Raw genomic sequence first — 20,335 nt, 5'->3', positions numbered from 1 at the left:
ATCCATGTGCCATTTGACTGACGTGTGTAGTATTGGCAGCATGTGTTTCAGAGTATGCAGTACGTGTGTGATCTGTGTAGTACAGATTTTCATGTATTTATTTGTGAAAATGGTGAAGGTGCACTGTCTGCATGTACATGTATAGTGGACACATTGGAATGGTGACATGCCCTGTATTACACACTCTTAACACTTCATAGTTTCTATTGGTAGCCAGTATGCATTATAATACACATATTGTTGTACTTGTCTACACATGTGTGATTGCTATGGTTTTACACGGTGCTGTGGGTGATACTGTTACTATCTGTGATTGTTTTGCATTATGGTAGTAGACATAACCTCAACAGTCTGAATAACCAATTGTTATATGATATCTTCACAACTGACCCACACATGTAGGACACACAGTAGCATGTGGATCCTACATGTACTATACTATACCAGTAAGCACTGGTATTGACCGCCACACATTGCTGTGACCATTACTGTTTGACATATAGCCATGTTAGTTACAAGCAAAGACAATAGGGATATCCCTGTCCACATCTGGAAATTCATACTGTGGCCTACAATGCATTCTGCACATGACACAGTTATTCTACACAAGGGTATCATACAGACAGATACGTGTTATCCAACCCATGCTGTAAACCTATAAGGCTAAAGAGAGTTAGTTATCCACATTTACTACATATACTATACCAACAGTAACACATAGGTATTAGACCCCAATATGTATAATGGGTAGCAATGTGTACATATAGACAAGTGCTATGTTATTTGTCATTTGCATTTACAATGGTATTTTGAAGTACATCACTGTATCACATAAGCAATGAGAGGTCTGCATGCATATCCACCAAGGTGGTTGTACAACTATGATGAATGTCCATTATTGACAGACTTTGCTGTGTTTGAACTGTTCTGCAGTAAAACACATACATGAACAGTCACTCACACTATGTATATAAACTGTCATGTGTGTGTGTATGTGTGTGACACAGATGACCTAGGCCACAGACAATTCTGGTACATGTAGTTGACAAGTGCTTTAATGCTCCACCAGATGTGTCCAGGCACCAGAACTGTGGCTTCAGCGACACAAACACATGCTAGATTACATTTTCTGTTTGTGCGTGTGCCTCATTATGGCATTACTGTTCATGTGTGTGTGCATTTCTGATGTGTGTCATCAGCCACAGTTGAACTGCACATTCAGCACCCCCCACTAGGTGACCATGAGGGTTGTCCCCATTGCCAAATGTTTTGTACATCTGCGTCAGATGCCACATATATGAAGCATTGGGGCTTCCAGGGCATCCAGCACACACATTCAGTATTATGGGCTAGCCATCACACACAAACCACCACTTCATGGAGGGGAAGCCCTTGTGGCTGATGTAGGCCCTACCACACTCACTGGCTGGTGCTTTGATGCATATGTGCATGCAGTGTATTGCACCCAGTGCTCAGGGTATTCCACTATTGTGTGGAAAAGACACATATTGCTGCCCAATACCTCACGGGAATTGGGGATATATACATGATCACTGACATGTGCTGACATGGCATTCATGAACTGGTGCAGTACCCTGGATGCTGATGTTTGTGAAATCCACATCATATCACCAGTTGATCTCTGGAAGGTACCTGTTGCTGGTATCCTCAGAGCAACACATACCTTGGTTTCCACTGGGATAGGTTTCCCTCTGTTGGTTCTGTGTGTGAGACATGGCCTGCACAGCTCCACAATCTTCTGCAGGAGGTCTCTGTCCACTCTATAGCGCTCTACTATCTCCAGCTCATGTAGCCCCTGGTAGGTTACCCTGTGCCTGCGCACTCTTCTGCGTCTACTCACTGTGTGTTGCTGAGCAGCATTCACATTGGCACAACCATCCGCATGTTGCATATGTTGACGTATAATAGCAATGGCAGCCCCTAACATTATGCTGTCTCAGTTAAGCTTTTTCAGTTTTCACTTCTCTTAGTATACTACAGTGTTGCAGTGTGTCTGAGAAAACATGGTGGAATGCTGTTTGTAGAGTTTTAAGTGCTGTGCTGTGCTGGCCTACTGTACTGGCTGTGTAATATGCTCATTCTGATTGTTTTCACCTGCTAGCTGTGGTAGTTCTCCTTGGTTAACTTACTGCTATTTGTTTACCTTCCTTTTTACTGTCTGTGTCCACAGTGAGCAGTGTCGTGCATTGGAGCACAGTAAAGTGCACATCCACTTCCACGCGTGTACACAGGCTTATACATGCATACAAACACTTACACTGGCTTACATGACATTACACGGGCTTTAACAATCTTACAATAGCTTACTCGTTCTTCAACGTGCGCACATGAGCAGACACACGTGCGCACATGCTTACTCGTGCTTATAGGCGCACACAGGTGCAAACACACTGTAAGCAGGTTTGCAAGAAACTTCAGTGATATCCATGACGTACACCATCAGTTTCCTGACTTTACCTAGGATAAATCATAACACGCCTCTTCCACTGATGAGTAACTGACAGCAAACATGTGACACACTGCTCCAATAAGATTACAGTGATTTATACATACAAACTCATGATGTCACCTATCTTCTACGCTGCTAGTCCCCTTAACCTACTCTTACACTGTAGAGACTTGGCCCATATGGCATGACAAATTGTGATTCACTATCCTCAGCCTCAATTGCATAGGATTGCCTACTAATGCTTGGTTACATCTCTGAAAGTGCGCTTCCACACATAGCAACCACTACTCAGTAGCCATGTTGTCTTCAGCTTGCCATTCACCTGCATGGCGAACTAACTTTTAACTGACATTACAATTTGTATGTGTATTTTACATATTTTTCTTGTTTTGTAAGCGCAGCGCGTATTCGCACCACTGCGCTATGCTTAAACACTGGAGATCTGGGGAGGACAACTAGAGTTTTATTAATTTCCAATGGAAAAACATGCCACTGGCCTTATATTTGGCCATTGGCATGTTTCTTCAACTAAATTCATCCTTTATTTGCAGCTGACATTGCTCCGTTTAGCTACTTGCAGAACGTTACTCGGTTAACATCCATGTACATTTCTGCACATAACTCTACTCTTGCACGGATAGCTTACTGTTTCATGTATCGCAAATTTTACATCATTTACATAGCTTTCACCTACAAATGGGGTAATTTGCATATCCTAACATTGGCTGTGCAACGTTCGTTTTAGGGGCTGTCTTACACGCCCCTACAAGATATTGCTGAATAGCTCGGCAGACATCTTGTCTTGCTCTATTCTTACTCTACTCGTACACGCCAGCCAAGGCTTCGTGAATCCTGGCCTAAGCTTTGCTGTGGGCTAATATGTCTATTTGTGGAGTATGCATGGCTGTAGGTATGTTTTGACCTGCTACGTCTGACATTTCTACAGAGCAGCTCCCACTTTCATCATTTGTAGAGGTGACAGCCCTATAGGAACTATATATACAACTGTGACATTTGACAAGTCAACACATACCTGCAGTCAGTACTAAACTGACTACTTCAGCGCTTTTCATACCTTCAGATTTGTCTTGTAGTAGTATAGTCGATAATACTGTTTCCTATAACATGTATCTGTTTCTGATACAAGATATATCATTTTATTACACCACTACACACAATATATGAAGAAATCACAGGCCAGATGCCATTACATTCCTTTTGTAGGACACACCCGCCCAGAGTGTTGTGTTCCTCACAAAAGCCAACAGGTGCTAATCAAAACATATTCTGCTATCATCTACCTTATGTGTTCGCCGGTATTTGCGCTTTCCATCAGTGGCAGAACTCACATGCGAGTGTGGGAGACTGAACACTGTATCGGGGACACTGCATAACACCCTAAGGGACACATTTATTTTGTTTCCATTAACCTTCCACATTGACTATCACAGGGCATAAGTATTCATCACATTTATCGAGGTACATGCTTTTGACTTATACATGTTTTGTCATTTGTCATCACGTCTTTCTTCACACCTGTCCACCTAATCTCACTAGTTCTGTACATTTACTTAGGACAGGGTTACCTTCATACCTCTCAACTGTACACATTTTGGGTAAATTTCCCGAACTTAGACTTATAATTGTGTTCCTTTTTTAATAACATTGTGCCTTTCTGGTAATTTAGTGGCAAGTCATTATGGACTGTGGAGTTAGACAATAATGACAGACATTAGTAGTTTATAATTAATAACCCTCAAAACATTCATACTAATGAATGATCCATTATTCTATCAACGTTCTAACTTTGTAAGAGGAATATTTAAAATATTCCCTATTTGTACTTATTTTAAAATGCCTTTGTCCAGATGTCTTATTCTGAAAGGTTGAGAGGTATGGTTACCATCTTAGTCGTACGCATGTGCGCCCATGATAATTGCTTACAAAACACTGATATAAGTCCCTACGTCTTCCCCCAATGGTTTACACAATATCCAGTAGATGGGTTCTTCATTTTTGGAAGATATAGGCGTGTGCTATACCCACATAGGAATATTAATCACTCCCATGGGGCGGACCTAATAAATCTGTGCCAACCAACACCTAGGCACCTAGGCCCATTATTGCATACCCATGATTCCCAGACCTGACACCCCTCCACAGTAGTCATAACACATATTTAATGTGAGCGATAATAAAGTATGAAGACACTTCTAAGTACTATCCACTCTCCACGTATCGGTACATACATCATACATTCTGTCAACCCATGTGTTATTAGACTTGCACAAGCTACTGTTGCATGTACAGCTATATTGTAGTTGTGGATGACACTTCTTTGCAGCAATCATTACAGGACGGTGCCTGTATAGATTGACAATTTTTGGGGTCCTGCAAAGGACACCTATATCCATGTTTAAAGAGTAGGACTTGCAGATCTGGCAAACTGATACTTTCCGGGCAATGGTTTTGAAAGCAGCAGTGTGTTTACCTTTTGTGCATGTCTGTATTTCTATCCATAATAGCTATGATGTAGCCTATTTATGTACATGTGTTATATCTACAAGGACATATGTTTATATGTTTGTTATGTATATATCAATTAATGTTGTATGTGTTTGTATATATATATATATATATATATATATATATATATATATATATATATATATATATATATCTGTACATTCTTTATTTCATATATTTATTTAGTTCAAGTCTGTGGATATATATCTATACACAAATGTATATATCCATATATAGACATAACGTGCAGAAAACAGCATTCATTTGCTATGCTGTGAGCGGATTACACACGCGCAGGCACACTTGCATATCCTTATTGTGGGTTACATATGTTTACTAAGTCTTTGTGCTTACGTGGGCTTTATTACTTGTGACAGTACCAGTAAAATATCTGTAATCCGGTTAACGGACATATGCGAAACACACGTTCACTTTTACATATTTAAATATCTGTGCAGCACAGACGCATTCATTACACTTTAACATTATATGTGCTGTAGTTGTAGTTGAACTGGGACTGCATTCACGTTGGCCGGATGCTGTAACCACTATACTTTTGGTGTTCTGACTCATTTATATGCATACCCATAGTACATAGCTACATTAACATATGCCTCACCGCTTCACTTACAACACAGGCATCCATTCTCCTGCTGGGAAAAATGAGGTACTACATATTACACATTCCCTATTCCTACTGCTCTGGACCCAAGCTGCATATTTAATCACTCCAGGGATATTCAGAACCCCAAGGCTTATAGTCCTGGCACATACAAGTCTTTGATTGTCAGGGTGTTCGTGTGGTGATCTGGGTTTAGGCTTGTCCGCCTGGTGAACGGAACTGACCTGACCATGTTCAAATGTCAGAAAAAGCACATGGACAGAGTTTGTCCATTTTATACATTTTACCTGTGTTTACAGACACAGGTGTTTGGGCACCTGTCAGCAGCTTATTATGTTGGCAATACATAATATGGGTGGGGGTGGTTACAATACATAATCCACGGTGAGCGGTGTTCCCATTCACATTTGACTATTTCCTGTATTCATTCATACAAGGATTTTTATTTTGGATATGAATTAACTACAGGTATGCAGTAGTACAGTAAACAAATGTGAAGGTTTGTTACTGTAAATATGTATGGACCTCTGTAATACTCGGGGACTACCCCACATCCTTCACAACATTTCATGCTAATGTACATACTATTATTCTGTGAACTTTTGAAGTTTGTGAGAGCAGTATTTACATCTGTCCCTAGTTGTCCACCCATCATTTTAGGCTTTGTCCAGATTTTGTTGCTGTAATAGGTTGAGAGGTGTGGTGTCGGTATGTGATTGAGTTGAATATATTCTGTCGATAATTCATGTGGGGAGTAGGGTTACCACCTGCCCCTCTTTGTGAGGGACAGTCCCACTTTGGACAGTTGTGTCCTGCAACAAAACCTAAGAAATGGCAAATGTCCTGAGATTTTAAGACAAATATATTTCTTATTTTCTTTAATAGTTGCATAAAACAGTTATTTTGTATCTGAAACACATAACTATTATATGAAATAGCATAAGCAATTAAAATGCTACAAAATAAGCTTTTATTTTGGCAAAAAAGTGATATTCTGTCCTTTGCACTGGCCGGGGATATGTTTTATCCTGCAAAATCTCACATTTCTACAAAAGATGTCCCACCTTGGGCATCTGAACAGGTGGCAACCCTAGTGGGGAGACCTACATGGTGGACAGGTGTTCCGTCCTGCGTAGTATGTTTTGCATGTCCATCTAGAAACTGAACAGTACCATGACTACACATACAACTTTTGTCCAGATGTGTACAGTACTAGACACCGTAGCATGCAAACAACTCTGATGTTTCAACAGGTTACTTATCCCACACGGGATGTACACACATTTTGCCAAAACATGAATGCGCGGGCATTTGGATTTACGAAACTGTGATGGGATGTTTACAAACGTGGGATACATATTTGCAATCCTGACACTGCCTAGGGCAATACTTCCTACTACATATGGGTAATACTCGCTATGTGTAGGTGTACAGCTGTGCAAGGCTGGTAGCTGGATTTGGTGGACATTCGGACATGGGTGCGGGTTATGTGTTATACAGGGGATGTTGCGTATTGCATTATGCATGCATAGGTTCTGCATTTGGATGTCCCGGTTCTGCATATACCATCCTATGTGTATGTGCCGGTTACGTTCCTGTTCATGTGTATAGCACATTTTAATATTCATATGTTTGTGTGATTTTGGTATGCAATATGGACTGTCAGGTTTCTTTACGGTTGTTATATGGCCACAGCTGCCCAGCTGTGTACTATCACTACCAATGTGGGACTGCTGGTGACCCTGCCTATGGGGCTGGATGTGTGTATTGGCGGCACGCTGACATGATGCGCTTCACTTCCACTGGGTATAACTACTTACAGTGCAGTACATTATGGACACACATTTTAAATATAATTTGTTCCAAGGACAGAAACTCATATTGTGTTGCGTGCATTTCTGTTTGATTCTCAATTTTGTGTGGCCAGGAACTGTCTTGCATGCTTTGCATACGTTTCATTATCCACGGACACTGATAGGTGTGATTACTATTGCAGGGAGACTATAATATTCAGCAGTTTAGGTTGCTCATCGACAGCCGACATTGACACTCCTCTGGGCGCAACTTAGTAATGCCCCATGCACTCGTGCACATTTCCTATGCATGTGGATGTGGTGGCAGTGCACCTTCATTAATATGCATATGGCGCTACTACACCATATATACGCCGCACGGCCAGCGCAGGCCTTACGCCGGCCTTGCTCCGAGCTTCATGAATCCTGAGGTTTCTTAAAATATTGCACATAATACAATACATATAAATATTCAAGACTCTCATTTGAACTATGAAAAGACATAAAAATCATAAAAATGCCTATCTGAACATGTATCAAAAAATGTACAGATACAATTAAATCAATGAGTTCTCATTTCATGGCTTTTAATCTTCTACTATGTACTACTGGTTTTAAGGGCACTTTATCATTGAACCCTGGTCTTTTATCTGCTCTACACCTAATAATACATTTCAGTTCTCAACCTTCTGTGAAGTTCTTAACATCTCCACCCCATGTGCTGGGATTAATAACTTGTAATACTGAAAATTTAAACTGGTGTGCAGGTCCTGCTACTAGTGTGTGTCTGGCTAGGGCATTATACTCCGAACCAATACGTGTGTGGTAGAGATGTTCCCTGATCCTTTCTCTCAATTTCCTGTTGGTTTTTCCTATATAAAATGCACTACATGACACACACCTAGCGAGGTATACCACATGTTCTGTTTGGCAATCAGCTAACATACGAAAAGTAAACACATGATGGGTGACTGGATGGACAAAGGTGGTTCTTGTATCTATATATTCACATTGGTTACATCTATGACATGGTTTTGTTCCGTGTACATTATTGCCATTAGACGCCTTTCTTAAGCTCTTAGGATGACATAGAATCTGTTTTAAATTCTTCCTGTTTTTAAAAAGAAATTTTGTCTCTTCCCCTACTATTTCTTTGATGTTTTCATCCAGTAATAAAGTGTCCCAATGTTTCTGCACTATATTCTTCAGATAGTTGTTATCTGAAGTATAAAACATGGGTACTTTTATTTGACTCTCTGTTTTCACTGTTGCTTCTTCACTTATAGGGGTGCCTATATTAGAAAAATATGGACTAGCTTTAGTTGTTCTCACTGAATTGGTCTCTTCAATGGCCATATTCACCTCTTCTAATTTATAATACTTATCCAGGAGTCTTGACTTTAGATCTGAAAGCTCCTGATCATATCCCTCCTGTGTTGAATTTAATCTGGAGGCCCTCATGGCTTGACCCTTGATGACATTTTAAAAACATAATGGGGGTGCATGCTCTTTCTATGTAAAAGTGTATTCCTATGACATGCCTTCTTATGTACCCCCGTATTCAACAAGGCATTCTCCAACCTCTCAATCTGTATATCTGAAAAAGATATACTGTTTCGTGGGTAGGCCATAGTAAAACTTAAATATTCAGTCAAGCTGTTTATTTGTGAAACAAAATCTGATAAAGATGTTTCATCACCTTTCCAAATTAAAAACAAATCATCTACAAAGCATCTATGAAAACCAACTTTCACTCTGTAACTCTCTGAAGGAAATAGTTTTTCTTCTTCCCAGCTAGCCATAACAATGTTGGCGTAGCTGTTGGCACACTAAGTGCCCATCGCTACGCCATCATTTTGAATGTATAGTACCTCATCAAATAAAAAGATATTGTTATATAATATTGTCTCCAAAAATAGAATCAATAAATCAACAAATTTAGGATCATTTGTTGAATGTGTCAGCATATACCTATGTACTTTCTCCATACCTTGTTCATTAGGTATAACTGTAAATAGGCTTTTCACATCTAGTGTGACAAGTATATATTGTGTATCATTTAATACATGTTTCATATAATCATATAAATCAAGTAAAAACTGCTTACTATCTCTCAAAATGTATGTATTAGCATCAACTACTGGTCTAAAAAATGTTCCACATAAATAGATAAGGGCTCAGTGGCTCACCCCCTCCCAGCCACTATTGGTCTCATTGGGGGATTAATATAGTAAGATATGCTAGATCCGTTTTAAATTTGATACATGCATTTATGGCATTGAGGAAATGATGTCATTTGATTAATTATTCACAAGTAACTAGATTTGAAAGTATTTAAGCTCCTTCACTCATTTATTACTGTTTGGTCTGATGAAGCCTTAATGGTGAAAGCGCTTACCTATCTATGCCAATAAAGCACATAGTATTAATTTGTGGTGTGTCCAGCAGCGTTTTGTGTATATACAGAATTTTACTATATCAGAGAAATTGAGTCACAGCTGTGCTTTGTTCCTGTGGATGTGTTTTGCTTTTTTTGTTTCATTTTTATTCTACACCAGAGGAACATTTACTCTGTGAGGGTGCTTCGTTGTTGTATTGATATTCTGTCATTTACCTGTGCTGCTGTGTGTGTGTGTGTGTGTGTGTGTGTGTGTGTGTGTGTGTGTGTGTGTGTGTGTGTGTGTGTGTGTGTGTGTGTGTGTGTGTGTGTGTGTGTGTGTGTGTGTGTGTGTGTGTGTGTGTGTGTGTGTGTGTGTGTGTGTGTGTATGTGTGTGTGTGGGTGGGTGTGTATGTTTAAATCATTAAATGCTAACATATATTATACTTTGGATGTAAAATACTCGCTCTGGCAACAATTATATAAACTACATCAAGTTTGAAACATTAGGCAGGGAACTATTCTACATCAAAAATATGTAAAAAATATATAGAGTACATATAAATATGTAGGGGGTGTGTGGGGGCTGCAGAGGGGCTTGCCCCCCTGCTTACCTGTAGTGAAGGGTTGTGTGGTTTGTGTGCTGTGGGTGGAATGGTGTGTGTGTTATGCGGTGTATGGTGTATGTATGTATGTTCGTGACTGTGTGATTCGGGATTGTGGGTTTAGGTTTTGTGAATGGTTCAACTTTATAGTCTCGGGGTTACTGAAATTCGGGATTTCAGTAATTCCAGATTATGAAGTGAAACTATATATATATATATATATATATATATATATATATATATATATACATATATATATACATATATATATATATATATATATATGTATATATATATATATATATATATATATATATATATATATATATATATATATATATATCATAGCTCTCAACCTTCCATCTCCAAAATGAGGAACACTCGCCTTCATAATGTGGAACAAATGGGCAAAATGTGGAACACAAACTAATGGCTTACTAACAACTTCAACTAGGAAGGTCATAGGATGGTTAAAATATGCTGGTTTTACTTATAAAGAAGATCCTTTAATGAATTAATATGATTAATTTCTATTTACCATGGATTTCACTTAAACAAAATTCCTAACACTGAATGTGTGACAGACTCTTTCAATGCAGAACTTTGAGGAACTTCGAGGAACATGAACTTTTTAAGCCCCCAAATGAGGTACGTTCCTCGTAATGAGGTAAACTTGAGAGGTATGATATATATATATATATATATATATATATATATATATATATATATACACACACACACATAATTTAATAGCTAGTCCATTCTCTAAGCACAATAGTGCCCTCCAGGGTGTATTTTTATTGTGAAAATAACACCCTTCCTGGAGTGTAAAAGCCCTCCACTTTATCACTGGGCCTCAGAGCACTTTGGGGTATCCATTATTTCTACAGTAACACATTCCCTGTTGGGTATTATTGCTTGCATGCTACTCCTCCTTTAACCTCAAAATTAATAAGGCAAGCTCCCTCATATAGCTTCAGAAACCTAAACTGCACTGGTGATTTAAGACAAATCCTACTTTCCAAACCTCATGCCTCTAACAATGTGTTCTTAACTCTTGGTCCAAAAGTATGGGAGTATTTCCCATACAAACTTAAAGATACTTCATCTTACTCCAAGTTCCATGGACTGATAAACTGTCATCTGATTTATAAATCTAAATGTTCCTGCAAACCATCAGACCACATAACCTTAATTAACTTATATCTCACCGCTACCCTAACTGCTCTACCAGTATCCATTGCTTCAGTTCTCCTACATCAGGTGTCTGTATACCAGACTTTTTCTCAGTTTTCCTAAAAGTAAAGCCTTGTTTATACTTGTATTTGTATTGATATCACTCTACAGGTTTAAGCATATCATTTGTATTTTATTCACTGCTACGTCATGTTTTGTTATATTAGGAACACTGTATGAATGGCCATATTATTGACCCCGGACTGAGCCTGAAATTGGTCAAAACTGATAAGTAAATGAATAAATAAATATTAAATAGTGACTTACTTAGCAACATTCTTTCATAGTAATACTTAATTTTAATGAAGAATGCCAACATTTGATGTAGTATGATATTTGTAATGGGAATAAATTAAATAAGTAACATGCTTAAGAACAATTTAATTTCCCCTAGATCAGCTATCGTTCCACAGTATCTCTCTTGAGTGACAAACAGCAATTCCCTTCTTTTGTACGTACATTAAGCAGTCTGACTGCTCAGGTTATTGGTATCACTCAGTTGATGAAACACTTTGACTGGACATGGGTTGGCATTCTAGCATCGGACAATGACCAAGGAATAGAACCCAGTCAGGATCTCTTGCAGGAACTGACCAAAAGAGGCAGCTGTGTAGCTTTTCTAGAAATACTACCTGCATACAATTCTGAGAGTAAACTTCATCAAATTGTTGAGAAGATCAGGTCATCCTCAGCAAAAGTAATAATTGTGTGTTCAACACAGCTATACCTTATACCACTAATGGAAGAAGTCACAGTGCAGAACATAAGTAATAAAATCTGGATAGCCCCATTCACATGGATAAACTCTTTAGTGTTCTATATCAAGGACTACTGGAAGACATTAAATGGTACATTAGGTTTCACAATGTACAACCCAGAAATTACTGAATTTCAAGATTTTGTGAACAACCTTATTCCTTCAACAAGTGATGACATTTTTCTGATTCTTTTCTGGGAAACAATTTTCCACTGTAAGTGGATGCCTAAACATAACACCTCAATATCTTTATTGGATGAGTTAGGTAACAAAATAACATTTTGTGCAGGTACTGAAAGCCTAAAGAAATTACAGACTTTGGTATATGAATCTTACAGCTTCCAAGAAGCAATTAGTGCATACAATGCTGTATATGCTGCAGTCCATGCACTGAATAGACTGTTATCATGTGATTCTAAGGATGTGATCTCAAAGAACAAATCATGTGCTGGTGTTGCAAGTCTTCAGCCATGGCAGGTAAGTAAGAGAGAAAGCAGAGCTGGTATAAAAGAAATATCATTGGCTACATCTACTTACATATGTAAATGTATTATAGCACACAGCTGCTGTCCACAATTTTGATTTCAAATTCTTCTCTTTTGCAGTAGAACAGCATCACTGTATTGCGTGGCTAGTCTTGGGTAAAATTGTTACCTACCGTGCTCTCCACTATTCATCCTCCCATTCATAACCCCCATAGTCTCATGTTTCCTACCACTGTGGTCTTTCCATACCACACAGAATACAGTTTACTTCCTTTCCTTTCATTGTATTGTAACCTTCACCTCTTTTTTTGCATCCTTCAGTGTTGCTGTACGTCTCTTGGCAGCCTCCCTGACCAGTTTTTTTCTTCAACAAAGAATTAGTTTACTTGTATGGACACACAACAAATTATTAGTTCAAGGGTGTGCACACTTATGCAACCAGCATATTGTACTTTTTTTATTTTTTATATTTTTCCCCTAACAGGTTCCTTTGTTTTTCAATTGAATTGTACAGGTTATAGGTCACATTAAAGGTGGGGAAATTTTGAAATGATTTATTGTGGTCTCATTTTTTTATATCCCAAAAACCTGGCATTTTAACAGGAGTGTGTAAACTTTTTTATATCCACTGTATTTCAAATGGCCACTGTCACACATGTATGCAGTATACTGCTTCAGTCCCATCCACAAAAGACAACAACCATCTGTGTATCCCACTGATGTCAGTACTGGAAAGAAATGAATGAACAATAAGAACTCAGTAACATATTTCAACCTACTGATGTTAGATGTATATCAACAGTATGTCTCCTTCCCCTAGCAACAAGAAATGATGTTTGATTGTAAAGAAACTGAAAAAATAATTATCACAGTAATGTATTCCAACTTTTTACTCCTAGACAGTACACTGCCCCTGACAAGTTATAGTTGCATTCTAAGTAAATCTCTGAGTTTATGAAGAAAGTTAAAGAATAATTATTTCACTGCCCCCATCCTTAATACAAGTTATGGTGACCTATGCACATCTTTCAGAATTTTAAGGAAACTTAGCAAAAATATAGGAATACTATATCCAGTCCCAACACAAGCTATAGCAAACTTTTGTCCATGCCTCTAAGGTTCATTTGTCAGGAAAATTAAAGAAATAATGACCACACTGTCACCAGACACCACACAATCTACAACAACCTTCTGCCCAGTTCTCTGAGCAAGAACAGTTTTCGAATAGGTTGGGTTCAGGAAAGAAGGCTTTACTAAGCCTGTGTCAAAATCTACTTATATGGCCTGGAGTGTGGGCTGCCAAGCCCCATGAAGTTGTGAGGGACTGGACATTTGGTGATGCATGTTATGCCTTGTTTTTAAAACAGAATGAATTGGTAATTGTTCTTTTTTCCTGCAACCCAGAGAAGATATGCATGTGTAATATTGTGTATGCTCATACATAAAAATTAGTTATATTATTTTTGCACAGATGCATGCACAAACATAACCACACACACACACGCACACATGCACAAATGCACACACACACACACACACACACACACACACACACACACACACACACACACACACACACACACACACACACACACACACACACACACACACACACACACACACACACACACACACACTTACACATTTACTGGCACTGCCCCTGTCAAGCCATGTCTATTGCCACACACACACACACACACACACACACACACACACACACACACACACACACACACACACACACACACACACAACATGCTGCAGGTTTATCTAGAATCAAAATTGGAGTAATGCTAATTTACCTATAACATATCTTTGGGGTGTTCAAAAATAAAAAAGAACATATGGATAAACCCTCCCAGAGATAGTGAGGGCATGCAGACTCCATAAGGAAGCCACAGTCAGTACCACAACCAGAGCATAGTTGAGATGGCAATGCCACTTACTGTACCACTGTGCCAAAGACCAATTGCTTTCCTGTACATATTGTTCCTAACACAACCGTCACGTACAATACTGTTCAAAAACCAGGAACCAAACACCAAACTTAGTGTAAAAACCAAGAAGAGACTAATCCAAGCACCAGTTAATATTCCAGTTTATTGAGCGCATTACAATACTTTTTATAATGTTTTGGTGCCTTAAATGTTCTTTTAACAGGTTTTAATACTGATCAATTTTAATGTCATGTGACTTGTTTTTTATATAAAATGGTTTCAAGCTGAATGAGTCTTCATTCTGAGGAAGTCAGCTGATTGATGCTGATGAAAGCGCTCAATAAACTGGAATATTAACTGGTGCTTGGAATAGTCTCTTCTTGGTTTTTACACTAAATTAGATATGCAATACTGTTGCTTGTGATAGAGAATGAAAGAAATTCTGGCCAACATTTTGCTCTTGAACAATATATAACACCCCAACATTTAAAAGTATAAGACCCAGAAATACTTGTTTTGCACAGACTTCAGCAAATATAATACATTGTGTGACACTACTTCTGCCACCATGGATTACAGACTGTTTTTAACAGTAATCAAACAACAGCAAGTGTTTGTCACGTTTATTCACATACAAACTCCATATCCATCATTACAGCCACTTTACTTAATGTGGATGCTTCCAATGTCTGACTGTAGTAATAAATAAATACAGTACATACATACATACATACATACATGCATAATTAATTTGGCAATAATGTATTTCAAGTTTGTTTCATTCAAACACTTAGTACAAACAGTAAACAGAACTATATTAGTGATTTTTTAAACTGAGCAAATATCAAGTGTCACTTACTTTCATCCAGAGACAGCTCCCCCTGACACCAGCTACAGCTAGTTTTGTATAAACTTCTGATGTCTGATTGTGTTAAACATTGTGTCCATGTAATGCACATACTTTATTGTTCCACAAAACAGTAGCTACAAATTAAAGAGTTTTAAGTTATTTCATAAAAATCACTTTAAACTTGTAATGCCAGAATACTGTTTAAACAAGAGAATCATTTTTCTGCCAACAGTACCAGCAGTTATAACTATTTGTCTGTGCACATCTCAGAAATCTATTATGAAATATAAACATATAGACACCTAGAAATGTAAGTAATTAAATAAATAAATAAAATACTGTCCCCAGGGAATGTGTTCATACAGCTCTCCATCTCTCTTAGCCCACAAATCAGGGACAAAGCACAAAATCATGGACACATTTTAAATATTGCTGTTATACGCTTAGAAAGTTAGTGAAAACAGGTTTGATATTAGCATGAATTTTATTAAGGATATGAACTTTGAAACTTAAATGTATGTAATTGGTTAGTGATTTTAACCCTCAATGATTTACAAAAAAAAATCACACATTTTATTAAAAAATCAGACCATAAATAAGAGGTAAAAAGCACGAACATTTTGCAAAATCAGGGACAGGTGAGAGATATGAATATCTAGTTGCATGTCACAGTTTAAAAACATAACTTGCTACAAATCCCGTCCATTCTGAATAGATGCACACTGGCCACAGCATTATATTTCAAACATTCATGGTGCTGCCAGCTATAGTCTTGTAATGCTGTTGTGGCCAGTACTTCTATTGTTCAAAGCTCCCAGGCTTTTTGATCGATCCAAACCATCATGATTTAAACAATGAGTCGAAGAACCTCACAAAGCCTCAATGGCAATTTCATTCATTGTTTAGATTGTGAATGGGACTGAGCAGATAGCCCAGGAATTATGAAATGTGTATCACTTTCTTGTAGGGTGCTACATACAGCCTTAACAGCCTCAAGCAGGGGTGTTGATTTAACGTGATAGGAAAATAAGAAAGACAGAAGTTAGAAATGCGTCACTCCCCAAGTGACATGCTATTCATCTATTTATGTTACCTCTAAGACTCTGCCTGCATGGTTACTATCTAATTCAGGTCAAAACTACACTTGTATAAGTAAACCTGACATACCAGTAGATGCTTAAATAGATTACAGGTGCAGTAGTGTAATGCCTACGAAGGATAGTACCACTGGCCAGCTTTCAAAGCTTTAGACACCTTCCATGTACCCTGACCACAGTGGAGCAAAAAAAAAAATCAAGTAGTGTTTAAGGCATCAAAAGCTTCAGAGTTTTCTTGCATCAAGAAGGGATACTGGAGCTGTCAATGAGAAACGCAGGTTTCAAAGTCAAGAACCTCAATCAGCTTAATACACTTGTTCAAATGGAAACAGTATTAGTTTTTCAAGCACAACGTTAAGATCCCAAGCAGGAGCCTTCTGTTTTTTAGGCAGATTGATATGTAAAATCACTTTTAAAACCTGCTTGACTTGAGGGCAGCAAGAAAGAGGGAATCTCAGGGGACACAAGAAATGTTCAAAAGATGAATCTTGAAAGGAGCATAAGAAAGGCCAGATGATAATAGCTCACACAAATATTACAGAACCAGAGGCATCCTGACCTTAATAGGTGCCTGGTTCTTAGTGTGGCAACAACTACAACAATATTCTCCACTTGCACAGTTATAATTAGATTTCCTGGTAGCAGGTTTTTAAGCTCTTTAAGTACTTGCTGCACATTCCTGTAAAAAGGTGCCTAAAGGCTTTCAAAACGTTATCATCCAGGCATTTGCTTGAAGTGTTTTTATTTTGGGGTGTATTAAACTACTTTGTTTTGTTTGAGTAAATCCAGTCTGTGAGGAAACCTAAGGCAATTGCCCTTGGCCATTTTCAAAAGAAGGGACAGCTGCTGTTGTCTGGACCAAGAGAGAGTCACCATCACTTATCATTGGAGATGTCTTCTCAATCGTTAAAATAACCTTGGATATCAGTAGAAAAGGTAAATGTTAATGAGATACAAATGCAAGGATAAAACATGGAATTCAACATAACATGTATACTTTAGTGATGAGTGACAACTTACTATATTGTATGATGACAGCTAAATGGGATATTTTGTACAGTTCTTTGACAATAAAATATTGGTATTACTCCATCTTTAGTGAAATATTTGTGCATGGGGTACATGTGCACTTTGGCTCCTATACACACATGCTGTAGGTTCAATGGGATCTTCCAGTTTAACTAATGAAAATAAACAGCTAAATAACTGCCTGCAATTCCCCCCATAGACACATTTAAGTTTGCTGGGAGATACAAAAGGGTCCTACAAATGAAGTAATAAGAATGTAGACAAAATTAGCTGGAACACTTCCCTTGCAGATGACTATTTAACATAACAAGTAACTATATTATAATATGGGAGAGAGTTCATAGATTCATAGGTGTTTGGCTAACTGCATTTGTGAATCATTCTAAGCCTTTCCATTTATTCTATTTGATGTTTAAAATTAGCCCATCACACTGATGTTTAGATTCACCTAACCCTTTCCAAGATATATATTTATATATTATTCTAGTGATAATTACTGAATCAAAACACAGGTATCTGATGGAGACCCAAGCATTGGAATAAAACATTTTGGAGTTGCCTGTGTACCCACTGGGTGGGGACACATGCACTGGAATAAAGCCTGTTGGAGCTGCCTCTGTCCATTAGTAGCATGGGAGGGGGAGTCATGGGGTACATTTCCTATTTCCCATCCATTGGTCCAAGCTACATTTTAATGTGATCAGGGATGAGCCCTGTTTTATATGGATGGGGAGTCTTTTCCAGAGCAGTGGCATCCTCTGTGAAATATGCCTGTCCATCCAAATCATTCAGTCAATGTTGCAGAAGAAAATTAGGTCCCTTGAGCCAGGTATTTCCAATACATTTGATTTGCAGATGTGAAGTAAGTCCATTGGTAGTGGGTTTGAGGATGGTCTGTATGCTAGACACATGTCACCTCTTAGCAGTCTGCAAGAGACTGAATACAGTGATAGAACTTTAAGGTGGTCCATGTAAGGCATAATTTTTAAACAGTATATGTTTTGTAATGTATTTCTGTGGGCATTCCAGTTGTTGCATATGCCTGGATAGATACATGCCAAATGGAGCATTATACTCAATAATTGGCCTAATGATGACTGAGTAAAGGGAGAAAATAACAACATCCCTGGAAGTAGAAGCAAATCTCTTGTTTATGAGCTGTGCAGTATAAAAGGACTTCCTTACCACAATAGACACATTCTGGTCAAATGTTAGGTCACTGTCCACATAAGTTAACAAATCCTGAATTATTGGGTCAACTGATGTGGTGCATTATGAATTTCGTAGCTTCCCGGGGAAGCTGACTTTCCAAAGGAGAAGGTAATAAATTTTTTGGCATTTAAATGTAATCCATGAGTCTGGAACCAATTATTTGTTTTGAACAAGTGTTCCTGTAGGGATGTTGAGTCATTTGGGGTTTAAACTACTGCTTCTAGCTTGTAACCATCTGCAAACGTAGTTAGCTTGAGACCTTTCTTATTAGCTTTTACTTTTAAAAAGTAAGTGCTGAACAGAAGAGGACTGCTGGGAGAATTCACTGGCAACTGTTTTTCTTTTTTTTCTGGGCAGCTAGCTTTCCCTATTTTAATCTCCTGTGTCCTATCTGTGATCCATTTGGCAATCTAGCTGGTGATATAGGGGATTATTCCTTGTTTATTAAGCTTTTCTACTATATCTAAGTGGTGGGTTGTGTCAAAAGCCTCGGCGAAGTTGAGGTAGGTGGTATGTGCCATTCTAGCTTCATCCTTTGCTTTGGTAACTATTTCAAAAAAGTTCATCAGGCTGAGTAAGCATGACCTGCCTTTGATGAATTCAAACTCAAATGGGTCCAGTATCTGTAGGTTCCCTATATTGTTGATGGTTAATTCCATGATAATTCTTTCCATAGCTTTGCATATAATGCTGATCAGACTTATGGGTTTGTACTTGCCTCTGTCAATGGAAGGCCCTCCTTTATGCAGGGAAAGGAATGTTGCTGTTCTCCACCCCATATGGAGCTTTAAAAAATCATGCAATGGAGGCTAAGACTGAACAGTGTTGTTAGGAGTGTGACTAAATTGTGCTTCGTGCTATTCATAATGTATCATGGGATATTGGTAGGACCCTATAATGCAATATTCCTGGCATTTGATGATGCTTTCAGGACTTGGTCTGGAGAGATTGCTGGTGGTGAATTGATTTCAGACATTTTATTTGAGATAGATGAGGGATAAGGGGAAAGATGGGTAAAGTGTGAGGTGAATTTATTAGCCAGTAAACCAGCTGTATGTTCAACTGCAGTATATGTAACATAGTTTACAATCAGCTGAGTACATTCTGCTCCTAAAATTGCAAACATAATGAGAAAACGTTTCAAGTCAAACCGGGCTTTGGTAGATTTAGTTAAGCACCAGGAAAGCCTGGTCAATTTAATGAGGAGGGCTCTACCATTCTGTGTGCTGCTCTTCTTACTTTTAGCCAATAATCTCTTCCTTTTATTGTAAAGCTAGATGACATTAATGTTTCACCAGCGAGGCAGTTGTTTTTGTAGCATTCCCTTCACTTGTTTCT

The 20,335-nt window shown here is 38.3% G+C and overlaps 1 protein-coding gene across 1 annotated transcript in view; it reads left to right on the top strand.

Annotated features, from left to right (window-relative positions):
• LOC122814109 (extracellular calcium-sensing receptor-like) overlaps positions 1-20,335 on the top strand; it is a 183,899-nt gene that overhangs the window by 28,395 nt on the left and 135,169 nt on the right. The window contains exon 2 of the mRNA XM_044086724.1: positions 12,025-12,864. Within this exon, the coding sequence (XP_043942659.1) occupies positions 12,025-12,864 (840 nt within the window). The remainder of the gene's footprint in view (positions 1-12,024; positions 12,865-20,335) is intronic.

The sequence above is a fragment of the Protopterus annectens genome, chromosome 10.part0 (assembly GCF_019279795.1).
Source record: "Protopterus annectens isolate FY-2018-M chromosome 10.part0, PAN1.0, whole genome shotgun sequence".
Lineage (NCBI taxonomy): Eukaryota > Metazoa > Chordata > Ceratodontiformes > Protopteridae > Protopterus > Protopterus annectens.
This window is presented reverse-complemented; position numbering and strand designations above follow the sequence as displayed.